Source organism: Hoplias malabaricus, chromosome 5 (assembly GCF_029633855.1).
Source record: "Hoplias malabaricus isolate fHopMal1 chromosome 5, fHopMal1.hap1, whole genome shotgun sequence".
Lineage (NCBI taxonomy): Eukaryota > Metazoa > Chordata > Actinopteri > Characiformes > Erythrinidae > Hoplias > Hoplias malabaricus.
Window position 1 is genome coordinate 22,635,368 of NC_089804.1, and position 13,369 is coordinate 22,648,736.

The following is a 13,369-nucleotide window of genomic DNA, read 5'->3' on the forward strand; positions in this document are numbered from 1 at the left end:
GTGTTTGCAGCAGCTACTAGAAATGTTCATGATGCCACATCAGATGCTCAGGGGGTCAGATCTCCCCGTGTGCCACTCTGAGTTTGGACATTGTTAAAAAACAAGTGCCAGTACGTGGCAGTTGGTGCTGACTCCGCGGTCGTAAGTGTGAGGAGAACAGCTGACCTGGCCGAACAAGCCACGTTAGCACCTGTGTCTGTCAGGAAGGTGAGATCTTTGGGCCACAGTGAAGCACAGAATAACCCAAGTATATGGCATTACATGAAATCCTGGGTTTCACGTGTTTCTCTCTCTCCTCCCGCAGGTCTGACGGGCGATCCAGCTGACCTCGACAAGAGAAAAGATGTCTACGGGCAGAATTTGATACCGCCAAAAAAACCAAAAACTTTCTTACAGTTAGTTTGGGAAGCCCTACAGGATGTGACCCTCATCATCCTCGAAATCGCAGCCATGATCTCTTTAGGCCTCTCGTTTTATCAGCCTCCTGGAGAGGGCAGTGAATGTAAGTCTTGCCTCCGTCTTTGTTTTCTTCTCCATTGCTTGTGTGTGATTTGATAACCGTGTTGTGAAAGCAGAAGTGAAGCTGTGGTCGTTTGGCTCAATAGCAGCAGGTAATGTCTCTGTCACAGCTCCAGGGTCCTGGAGGTTGTGGGTTCTAGTCCCACTCCGGGTGACTGTCTGTGAGGAGTGTGGTGTGTTCTCCCTGTGTCTGTGTGGGTTTCCTGCGGGTGACTGTCTGTGAAGAGTGTGGTGTGTTCTCTCTGTGTCTGCATGGGTTTCCTCCGGGTGACTGTCTGTGAGGAGTGTGGTGTGTTCTCCCTGTGTCTGCGTGGGTTTCCTCCAGGTGACTGTCTGGGAGGAGTGTGGTGTGCTCTCCCTGTGTCTGCGTGGGTTTCCTCCGGGTGACTGTCTGTGAGGAGTGTGGTGTGTTCTCCCTGTGTCTGCGTGGGTTTTCTCCGGGTGACTGTCTGTGAGGAGTGTGGTGTGTTCTCCCTGTGTCTGCGTGGGTTTCCTCCGGGTGACTGTATGTGAGGAGTGTGGTGTGTTCTCCCTGTGTCCGCGTGGGTTTCCTCCGGGTGCTCCGGTTTCCTCCTACAGTCCAAAAACACACATTGATAGGTGGATTGGCAACTCAAAAGTGTCTGTAGGTGTGAGTGTGTCTCACCCTGCAAAGGACTGGCACCCCCTGCAGGGTGTGTTCCTGCCTCTGCGCTTACAGACAATGAATGAATGAATGAATGAATGTTCTTATACATAGTTTGAACATGTGGACAAGTGTGTTTTACTTATGAGGCAAGTAGGGAGTGAGGGTCGTGGAGAGGGAAATTCTCAAGAATCTGTGAAGGACTCCAGCAAGAGAATAAGTCTGAATACCCACCTGTGTTCACATATAACACCTCCTAATGGAAGGCCTGCATCTGAGCTTCGACTGCTCACCATTATCAACCTGACGGATCCTGTTATCATATCTGTAACTCATCGGAAGTGCTTCAGCGAGGGAGACGTAATAAAACCGCCATCAAGGAAGTCCTCTACACACTGCACCAAGTTCAGAGCATCTCCCCCTGCCTCTTCAAGCACAGCACAGTCTCACTCCAGCCTCGTTAACAAGCATGACTCTGCATCCTGCCTCTCTGAGAGGAAGCCCAGCGAAACGGACGCCTCGCATGGACCCGGAGTTAATGAAGTGTGCTCTAGAGAAATAACCTTTAGGTGAAGGCCATACATCAAGCCTCGGGGCCATAAAGCGCACAGTGAAGACAAAGCCATTAAAGCAAACGTGGGAGAGAATGCTGAGTAAGTAATATCCATCATCATAACGACCCGGAATTCAATTACACCCAGGAACACAAAATGGCTGGTAATTTGAACGTATTCCAAGACGCGGGAAAACGAACGCCTCAAACTTTCCGCAGATGAGTTCCCGGGAATTTCGGAGAGGAATCAGCCTGATCATTAATATGCAAATGACCGTGTCCATTCTCCACAGAGCATTCATGATCACTGTTCAGCTTTATAGGAGGCAGATGTGCTGCCTTTACGCTCGCCTCATAAAGAGGGGGAAGAACTGCAGATTCAGGGGTTTGCTGTCCTTCAGCCCTCGGCTCAAAAATCACAGAGATATACTCGTCTGATTCATTCATTCATTTATTCATTATCTTTAACCCTTATCCAATTCAGGGTTGCGGTGGGTCCAGAGCCTACCTGGAATCATTAGGCGCAAGGCGGAAATACACCCTGGATTGGGTGCCAGTCCTTCACAGGGCAACACAGACACACACACACATTCACTCACACCTACGGACACTTTTGAGTCGCCAATCAACCTACCAACGTGTGTTTTTGGACTGTGGGAGGAAACCGGAGCACCCGGACAGTCACCCGGAGGAAACCCACACAGACACAGAGAGAACACACCACACTCCTCACACACAGTCACCCGGAGGAAACCCACGCAGACACAGGGAGAACACACCACACTCCTCATAGACAGTCACCCGGAGGAAACCCACGCAGACACAGGGAGAACACACCACACTCCTCACAGACAGTCACCCGGAGGAAACCCACAGAGACACAGAGAGAACACACCACACTCCTCACAGACAGTCACCCGGAGGAAACCCACGCAGACACAGGGAGAATACACCACACTCCTCACAGCCAGTCACCAGGAGGAAACCCACGCAGACACAGGGAGAACACACCACATTCCTCACAGACAGTCACCCGGAGCGGGAATCAAACCCACAGAGGAAGGTATTTAAATGTTGTCCAACAGAGGAACCCTGTATAAATGCCTTCTTCTTTCCAATCCCCCAATCACACAGTTCCAATACTTCTTCTGCCCATTGTCCCGAGATAAATCTTTAAAGCTACAAATCCTTATTTGTTCGGGCGCTGGGTGCAACAATGCATTTATTATTATTTGTTTACATTCCTTCATCTGATCACAGTCACACCCCTTCACTTTAGTTACAGTAAAGTGGCTTAGCGTTCTGTGTGACTGTGCCTTCTGTCACTTTGTAAAAGACGCTCTACCGTTGTTGTTGGATGCACTGCGATATTTTCATGTTCGCGTTCGTGTTCCAAATTCTTTGGAAAGGTATTCTTCGTTTGTTTGATGAGTGCGGCAGTAAAGGTCACTGACGTGTGGAGTACTGGTAGATTGTGACAGAAATGAAAGAAATGCGATGAATATTAATCTTCCACCGATGAGACCACATGAAATAAACACAATTTCACCTTCGAGACCTCGCACTAGAGAGGAAGAGATTAAACAGTTGCAGTGGCCGTTTTACCCCTGCCTTAAAGAGTTAAAACAGAAGAGTGATGAATCTCCCTGGTCCTGTGCTGTATTTACAGCTGTAGTTTTTTTGTTTTCATTTATTAATAATCGTGAAAGTGTCCGTGAGAATTACGACCTCACGTAATGTTTCAGCCACAGAGTACAGCCAAGTAAGAAACAACACATAACTAACAGTGACACTTCAGCACTGCTCAGTGTGGAGAGAAAACAGGAAGAGTGTGTGTGTGTGTGTGTGTGTGGTGGGGGGGGGGGGGCTGGGGGGGCACGTGATGTACTAAAGGCTGAATCCTGAAGATCTGCTTTAACTGTTGCCCACACCACCGTTGAGCTGAAGGCTCTCATTGTTTGCCTAGTGGTCTTTGGGAGGGGGGTGAGTCTCTTCAGGAAAGATTCATTGCGACCTTGTGAGTGAGCTCAGGATTGAATTATGGCGTCACACTTTTCAGCCTCCAGGGTTCCCATGGAAGATAAGCACCGGCACCGTTGGGATCAATAGAGAGAAAAAACTCACTTTTCCCTCACCCTGGAGCCGTGTGAGCCCAGCAGCTGCAGGGAGCAGGTTCTGAAGATTAACCGTGGGTCCAGAAGAGGCAGCAGGTCATAGCAGGGCTAGAATAAAACACCGTTTGTGTGACGTGGACAGTGGTTTCTGAAGTGTGGTACATTACATTTCTGAAACAGATGTGAAATCCAATGTTAATGTCGGTTTGGGCGACGGAAGGCTTATGTAGACGTCACGTAGCCGTACGTACCATGACCTGAAGTGAAGTTTGACCCAATGGTCTTAACCTAAATGCCATTTTTTTGTATTGTGTGTCTTCATTCATCTACGAATCAAACTCTGAACCAAAACAACGAGCCGAAATCCTGTGGATGCCAAATTAATGCCGTGACATTTGCATTTGAATGAGCTGTAACAGTGTACATTAGAGCTGCTGGCCTCCAGGTTTAGCTGTAGAGCATCCTGTCCTTATGTTCAGTGTGTTTGAGTTTGGAGAGAGGGAGAGAGAGAGAGAGAGAGAGAGAGAGAGAGAGAGAGAGAGAGAGAGAGAGAGAGAGAGAGGGAGAGGGAGAGAGAGAGGAGAGGGAGAGAGAGAGAGAGAGAGCGAGAGAGAGAGAGAGGGAGAGAGAGAGAGGAGAGGGAGAGAGAGGGAGAGAGAGAGAGAGAGGGAGAGAGAGAGGAGAGGGAGAGAGAGAGGAGAGGGAGAGAGAGGGAGAGAGAGAGAGAGAGAGAGAGAGAGGGAGGGAGAGAGAGCGAGAGAGAGAGAGAGAGGGAGAGAAAGAGAGAGGGAGGGAGAGAGAGAGAGGTGAGAGAGAGAGAGAGAGAGAGAGAGAGAGAGAGAGAGAGAGTCACGAGCAGTTACCTAATACTGTCTGATTTTCAGCACCATGGACAGTACCTCACACAGTTCTCACACAGCACTTACATACTAACACATATCTCTCTTTCACACACACAGCTCTCATGCACACACAGCTCATCTCTCTCTCTCTCTCTCTCTCTCTCTCTCTCTCTCACATACACACACACACAGCTCTCTCACACTCTGTGCCCTGAAGTGTCATACAACTTGAAGTGCCCTACTGCAGTGGATTCAATCAAATGAAGCTTTCTCCATCTCCAGCACCTTCTCTTAGACCTCTACCCAGACCACCCTTCTCATAAGCTCCCAGAAGGTGTCTGACTGTTTCTCTGTTGAAACAAGTACAGCCAGAAAATACGGCAGTGCCTCCAACAATAAACCCAGTAGACCACATGTCAGCACAAAGGCAGTTCCAGTTCCATACAGCAGGGGTTAGAGGGGGATGAGTTCAAGTCTGATAATGCATAGCAGATGACATCAAAGATATAAGAGAACAGCTGGTTCTTTATTTTCCATGTGTTTCCACATGGAATTACTACAGTGGAATTATGAAGCATCATGCGAACTAATAATACAGTCACATACCGTGTTCCACTTGCATTTAATGTCTGCTAACGCACTGACAGAAGCAGGAGTCATAACAATGAAACAATGTGATATTCTCCGCTGTGTTTTATTCTGTTCAGCGGTGGAGGGATCGTTGTCACAGTAGCAGACTCTGAGTTTTAGCTGATTCAACAGCGTTAATGCTCTCATACTTTCATCACCTACCACCCACCACCTACTGGGACTCACTGTTTAAAAGTAACTGTTAGTTAACCACATGGCATTGGGACAGAATCAGAGCTCAGTGCTCCGTCAGTGCCCCTGTAGAGCCTCTGCTTCACAGTGTAGACGTTTATATTCTGAGCATCCAGCAGGAAAGTGGTGTCCAGCAGGAATCTCCCCTCTGACCCACAAAGTGCACTGGACAGGAAGCATCACACACTCACCCAGTCACTCACACCAGTGGACAACGTCACGCAGCCGATCCTCCCACACATCGTTGTGTTTGGACTGTGGGAGGAAATGGGAGCACTGAGACCAAAGCCACACAAAACACAGGGACCACAGACCAAACTCCTCACAGAAAAAGACCCAAGAGGAGAATGAAACCCAGGAGCCCAAGACTTTTCAAATGAAATGCACTGCTTTATTTCATTGCGGTCGTCACCCCAGTGCTGCACTGCTCAGTGTTTTCTCTACAGAAACACGCCATCACATAACTATCAAGTCCATCGAGAGTGGACTTCAGGAATCTTAACAGAGAACTGCAACCCACCCTTAACAAACATCTGAGAATGTAAAACACCACAGGAACCTGTCATACTCTATGCTGTGATCTCCATGCCCAGTGACAAGTGGGGCTAGAGAGGTATAAACCACCCCTATCCAGCAGCTTTACAACGGTCCGCACAAGCATCAAATCCACACAGCCATGTTTGCACTGACATCTACTGCAGCAAAGAGAGACAACCTCCTGATTAATACCCTTCAGAGGAAATGTTGGATGATGAGGTGAACATAAACTATTCCCTCCACCGCAGGATTTCACCCTGCTGCAAAATATATGCTGCACAGCACAGTCCTGGGGTCCTGAGTTCAGTCTCCACCTCGGGTCACTGTCTGTTCTCCTTGTGAATGTGGTCATGTCCAGGGATGACCAATGATTCCAGGTAGGCTTCAGAACAACCACAACCCTGATCAGGGTGAAGTGGTTACAGGAGATGAATGAACGAATGACTTCTATGAATCAGAATCCAAACTGTACCCTCCCATGGGACTGAACACAATCCTAAAGGTCGTTTTTAAAAGTGTTCCATAAATTACAGCTAAAGCAAACTTAAAAGCTTTATCTATGTGGCTCTTCTCAGGAACCTTGTTTACTACTTTACAGAGCCACACAAGGATCTGTATGTGTGTGTGTGTGTGTGTGTGTTCTGCTCTGAAGCTCTGCAGATGAACTGACTGCACAGTTGGTGCTTACGCATACAAAAATCCTCCGACTCATTTCCCCTTTAACTGGCCTCGTGTTTAAGGCACACATTTATTTATCCATAGCTTTGTGTCCATACATTAGAAAGCTCTCTCACACTGTCTGCCCACACCATTCGGCCTGTCAGTGCTAATTGGATATACAGCTATTATATTCCCCTGCATGTGTGTGAGTGAGCGCGCATGTGTGGGTCCAAACATCCCGACGCTCCACAGTTTAATATTCGTTAGTCATTTTTGAGACACTGGCCTGTTGCAGAACTGATTTAGCAGAAAATTGCAATATGCAAATGAACCCCTTTACCATTCACCAATCGTTTTATTGTTAAGAAGATATTAACATCTTGACCAAGCGAGTATGCCCCTATCCTGCAAAGGACTGGTCATCCATCCATCCATCCATTGGTTCATTCATTCATTCGTCTGCTTCCAGGAAACAGGAAGCACTGAGCACAAGGCAGGGACCCGCCATGGACAGGGCAGCTATGCATCTTGGTTCATCACACACTCACGTCTGTGGTCAGTTCCACACATTTCCCCCAATCCGCCATCTTCTCTTCTGGAAACATTGAACGTTTCTGTAAGCATTTGATTGTATTCAGGTCAGGACCGGATGCTGAATGATGAGTTAGGTTCAAAACCACCACTAAATCTGACAGGGGTTTGGAGCTGCCACCCGTCCTTGAACAAATCCTTGGGCCACGTTCACAGGTTCGCTGATCCTAACTGATCCAGGTCATATTTACACGTTTCTAACATTTTTCTGCCCTCAGCTTGCGGGGCGGCGAACGCAGGGGCGGAGGACGAGGGGGAGGCGGAGGCCGGCTGGATCGAAGGCGCCGCCATTTTACTCTCAGTGGTTTGTGTGGTCCTTGTCACTGCATTCAACGACTGGAGCAAGGAGAAGCAGTTCAGGGGTTTACAGAGCCGCATCGAACAGGAGCAGAAGTTCCAAGTGGTGCGAGGAAGTCAGGTCATCCAACTTCCTGTGGCGGACATCGTGGTGGGAGATATCGCACAAATCAAGTACGGTATGTATCAGTTTCAGCCGTACAGTTCCCTGGAGGGCTTGGTATTTCAGCTTATTGCATAAATCCCATCGCAGTATCTTTTCTGAGTGTACTGTGGTTTTAAAGGCCAGTGGGTTTGGGACTGAAGGGTCCCATCTTTGTAAATATATATATATTTTTAAATCCCTTCATCTCGGAATAGATTAAAAATTGATTAGATATTGACAGACAGAAGGCCACAGATCTAAAGCAAACACTGAGGCAGCAAAATGTCTCAATTTGTGTAAATCCAAGCTACGCAAAGTCTGCATTAAAGTTTTAGTGTCTCTGCCTCGAGGCGTACTTTGTGAATTTGAAAGAAGTAACAGCAGGTCAAAGCAAAGGAGAATTTCTGACCAAAACAGTGTCAGCTGGATTCTTTCATGGCACCAAAGTGGGTTGATTCTGAAGTGCTGGTGAAGACTTTAGGTGGTTAACCATGGAATTCTGCTGGAGTGGGAGGACATAAACGTGGAGTCGTTGACAGTGTCAGAGCCTGTGGGGGAGAAGACTTGGCAGATTGGAAAAGGGAATCCATCTTGGCTAGCTGAAGCTCACAGTTGATGGGTGGCCTGCTGTGACATATTTTTGAATGTGAGCGGGAGTGGGGAGAAAGATAATATGGATGGAGAGCTGTGTGAGGGTAGGTGTTCCGGTGAGGAAAAACAGCAGTAAACCTTGGGGAACCTGGGCAGGAAAGTTGGTGGGATTGTTAGACCAAGCTCAGACACAGATACAGTGGAACCTGTACTAACGAACGCCTACACTAGTGAACTTTCCAAGATACGAACTGGGCATTTGAATATGTTTTGCCTCCACCAACGAACCACAACTCTAGAAACGAACCCGAGCCTCCTCCGAGCCGGCGTCTGGAAATGGCCACTGACCCCAACAGGCGAGTCTCCCAATGCCCAGACTTGAGTGAGCTTTTAAGATTAGCAGATTGTAGCTTTAGCAATTTAGCATTAGTGTAAATAGCAGACATCGAAATTCGTGCTAAGTTAAGCCGTACCTACGCTTCGTCTCCCGATATTCACCCGCCTACTCTCCGTTATTCCACCCACCCCCCACCTCCCGTCATACAGCCAGTGCCTGTGTTACTCCTCCAGACAGTCATTTATTACTGTTTTCACTGTATTTCTCTTTTATTTTTAGTAACGCTACATGTATTTTTTTACGAATCTGAGAGTGTTGTAAACATATATCAGTGCAAAAAGTGTGACTTTCGGGGTGGGGGTGGGAACACATTAATTGTTTTCCATTATTTTAAATGGGGAAAATTGACTCGAGAAACGAAATTTCTATTTACGAATCGGGTCACGGAACGGATCAAGTTCGTAAGTAGAGGTTCCACTGTATATAGAGAATCTGTGGTACACCGACAGTGTTATCGTGGGTCCTCTTGGTTATTACTGTTGTTTTGCTCGTGTTTGTTGTTTTGCACGGCTTTGGCCGTGGCTGCAAAGACCATTACTTTAATATAGTTTCAATAAACCTTTACTCTGCAAACTGCTGTAAGAGCAATAAGTCCGTATTAAAGTTAGACTCCATATTTGATAAATGAGAGTATCTAATTTTAAAGGTGCAAACTTCAAAATTCAAGATTTTGTTCATGACTGGACCTGATGTATATATATACAAGTTAAACATTGCCAACCCCACAAGAGGGACCCACTCCATGGAGCATAAACTGGTTCAATTTTGGTATTAAACATTAAAGCGATTTTAAAAAACTGCTATTTTTGATGTTTAAAATCACTTTCTGCTTTTTTAAACAACATAAACTTACTGCATATATATATATGGTCTCCTAGGTGACCTCCTCCCTGCCGATGGGATCTTGATACAAGGCAACGATCTGAAGATTGACGAGAGCTCACTAACGGGAGAGTCGGATCACGTGCGGAAATCTGCAGACAAAGACCCCATGCTTCTCTCCGGTTAGATCCCGTTTCGTTATTCCATTATTACACGATACATTACAGGGAGCAGGAGAGGCATAAGTGGGGTGTCCTAAATACAGCAGGGTTATATTTTCACCATTTTATACTCTACATTTAAAAACAAACCCATGTTGTTAGCACCTGATAGTCAGTGGTGTGTATGAAGATCACCGCGACTGGGCAATGATCACAAGGTTCACTTGTTCAGAGCTTAATTACACAGCACCTAATCTCATGCTAATGAAGTTAACGCAGTGAAAATGAGTACGGAGAAATTAATTCAAATACCTCATTTAAGTTCATACGTTCTTGCTGTATTCTTTACATAGTGCTTCTTCAATGTACAGCAGACGTTTTCTGTGTTATTAAATGTTCAAGTTTTTAAATCTTATCATTTATTTATTAAAATTTAACACACCATTTGGGTTTAAACTCCAAGTGTTCACGGACACCATTAGCTTTCTTCATTTTCTGTCCACAACATTGCATCATGCACTTGCTTGCCTCAGCAGAACAGCGCTCCGTGCGTTTTGTGCTGGAGCTGGTTATTTGCAATTATTTAAAGTATCTGAGTGTGTCTCGTGCCCTGCAGCCAAACACTGTACAAATAATCAAGGAAATATTTACAGTAACATGCTGGCAGTTTAGCTACGAATAAAGTATTTACAGTCATTGAACGTACGTTCGTCAGCATTAACATCAGAGCTCTGACATTTAAAACAGAACCAAGCCGTGTTTTTACAGGGACTTTGTGTGAATTATAAAGTGAACTTTAAAACATTGGGGGCCAGCTTCCAGAATTCATATCAAAACTCAAGAACATCTGCCACTGTTAGAATCTGTTGTAAAGTGACATCAGTGGCTTACAGAGAGCTCACGCCTCTTTGAATGACCAGGCACTCACGTGATGGAGGGGTCCGGCCGGATGGTGGTCACAGCCGTGGGAGTGAACTCTCAGACTGGGATCATCTTCACTCTGCTGGGGGCTGGAGGAGAAGAGGAGGAAAAAAAGGAAAAAAAAGGTACAGTATGTTAATAGAAGCCTGGACTTCAGGACTTCTTCAGGAGCAGATTGTAGTCAAAGGCTCTGCTTTGTTCGTGCACCTGTACTTCCCTCTTGTGTTTGATATCAGTGACTTATACAGGGAAGGTACAGATTACAAACTGCTTGTGAACAGTAGATAGTTCATGTTTGAATCCTATTTTGACTGAATGCCTTAAAGGCTACTACAGACTGTGTTTAATAATTATTGATGCACTTATATGTGAAAATGACCATTTGTTCACTGCTTAAATCAGTTTATTTTGAGAGCAGCACTGTTTTCAGCAAAAATTCAAGGCTTTATGATTCATCTTAGATCCAAAGCTTAATACAAAGGGTTTGTAGATTTTAAACGTGGGAATACTTCACCATATGCTAATGGTACATAACAACAGAGGTGGGCTTTGATTGTGTAGACTTGATGTTAATGGTGTTTGGTCTCCTGTGGTTTTATGGTGAGGACTGATTTGCATTTCTGCTGCTGTTCTGTAGGTTTGTTTTTTTTCCTCCTTGATATGCACTTAATGAATATAATGCCGTGCAGAAATTCCATACTGTTATTGCTGTAGCCATAAAGAGAGCTCTAACATTACCGTCGAAGGAACTGACGATGTGTTACAGCTCTGGTTAAGCTTTCATCTCCATTGCTTTTGTTTTAGACATTAGCAGGACATTATTGACGTTATCCATAGCCCACTCCCAAAGCTGCGTAACCTTCTCTCCGTGCCTTTGTTGAACGTAACGGAGACAAAACTGAAGTAATGCAGTGAAGCTGAGACCTAGCAGTCTGAGGCTTTCTAGCTGTTAGTACAATGTGAATTGCTAATGCTCTCTGTCAGTGCCAGGCCTTATGTTCTTGTCGTTCTGCAAACCGCAATACAGGTCAGGCAGTGGAGGATGGCCAACAGCTGGCAGGTAGAGTATCCTCTCTGTCCCCCGGACCCCACACTACCCCAGGGAAATCCAGCAGTGTCCCCTTTAACCCGTTTAATTCCCTACTAAACCCCACCCCCCTCTCCCATCTTCAGCCCGGCTTTTGATCACAGTGACTCTCCACTTAAAAAGAGCTCACCCTCTGCATCTTTTTAAGTCCATAGATTAAACACATTCCATCCACACCCTGCATAGATGTGCTGATCAATGGGCTGACCCGATCTTTTTCTTTTCAGAGCACTACTAACTTAAACCACTATCAGCTGAGGTTAAACCCCTACAATATTTTAATTCAGACATTTTCTCACATGAGGTTTCCTAGTGGAACTGGCTTATAACGTACACATGTTCTCACTCTCTCAATCAGTCACAGTATCACACACTTCTCACATACGTCTCTCACATACTCACTCACGTCTCACATATGCAGGTTTAGACACTGCTCCACAGTGGGCTCTGTTCGGTGCCTTCCATAAGAGACACGACATCATTAGTAGACACAGCTAAACGCCGCTTAAAATGGGAAGAAGAATGCTAACGGCTAATCCCAGATCTTCTCAATCTTTGTCTCGCCTGCTTCATACAACTTAGTGGCCAGAGAATGGTCTGAGGCCAGCACGTGTAAAAGCAAAAAAACTTGAAGTTATAAGTGTGCAGTTCATAAGGTTCATGTTATTTTTCCCTTTTGAATTACTGAAAAGACTGGACTCAGCGGTGTATTGAAAGTGTCTGAAAATAAACGCAGTTTTGATTAAAACCTAACACCAGTGTTGTAGATGTGGTCCTCTAACATCTAACACCGTGAGACGTGTGCAGCAGGTGGCTGACATTTTGCACACAGCTGGTCCAAAAGATGTGATCAAAATTAATCATTTCTTATCCTGCTTTCCATAAGCACCAGCATTTATCACTTACTTCTTACACAACTGGAGGATTCTGATTTCTCCAAACGGTGTGGGTAGTTTACAAAGCCAGTCTTGGTCTGGTGTTTAAAAACCGGTCAATCCTCACTCCCTTGTGCCATTGATCATCGTGTCGTTCTTTGCTTCCGTTTGGTTTACGTCCTGCCCATGTTATGTGTGAATCTGTGAGTCTTCTGTTGCATTTTGAATGTGTTTTGCCCCTTAATGCCATTCATTTTCACAGCGATTTGAGTTAAAAGCAGCATATTTGAAAAGTGTACTTATCGTGGTTAACCATGCTGTTTCTGTTCACTGTTATCCTTTATTTTTTTGCCCATTGTTATTCGCTAGACTGCACCCATCCCTCCTCCCACCCCATCGCAACTATAGCTACCGATGGTGCTGCAGGCGCAAATGCCCCTGGTAATACCAGCCTAGTCAATGGTAGGTTGAGAAGACCTCCGTTGTCCCTCCCTCATGGCTCCATCCTTCTCCCTCTCCTTTCCTCTTCCTTTTCCCTCTTTTTCTCTCCGGCTGTACTGACAGCTCTTTTACTGCATGTCACCCAACTCTTGAGATCTTCTTTATCTTTATTTGCTCCTCTGTTCTACCCTGTATTTTTTGCTTGTGGTTCCTTTGGCACTCGGAGTAAAGACAGTGTCAGAGAGGAAGATGTTAAGGAGTGAGGTTAAGGTTGAGGGCTTGACATTAATCCACAGTCACTTAAAGCTCACTGTGACAGGATTCTGAAGAAGATTCATCTTCAGGACTTGCTCATTGTTATGAAGGACA

The 13,369-nt window shown here is 45.8% G+C and overlaps 1 protein-coding gene across 13 annotated transcripts in view; it reads left to right on the forward strand.

Annotated features, from left to right (window-relative positions):
• Positions 1–246: 246 nt before the first annotated feature.
• Positions 247–13,369, forward strand: part of atp2b2 (ATPase plasma membrane Ca2+ transporting 2) — a 44,045-nt gene continuing 30,922 nt past the window's right edge. For 7 of the 13 annotated variants that reach the window (XM_066671984.1, XM_066671975.1, XM_066671977.1 and 4 more), the window contains exons 1-4: positions 247–502; positions 7,482–7,739; positions 9,572–9,697; positions 10,597–10,722. In XM_066671984.1, coding sequence (XP_066528081.1) covers positions 262–502; positions 7,482–7,739; positions 9,572–9,697; positions 10,597–10,722 — 751 coding nt within the window. In that variant the 5' untranslated portion in view covers positions 247–261. Of the gene's footprint in view, positions 503–7,481; positions 7,740–9,571; positions 9,698–10,596; positions 10,723–11,624; positions 11,658–12,928; positions 13,022–13,369 lie in introns of all 13 variants that reach the window. The other 6 variants (XM_066671971.1, XM_066671973.1, XM_066671978.1 and 3 more) reach the window with 2 other exon arrangements.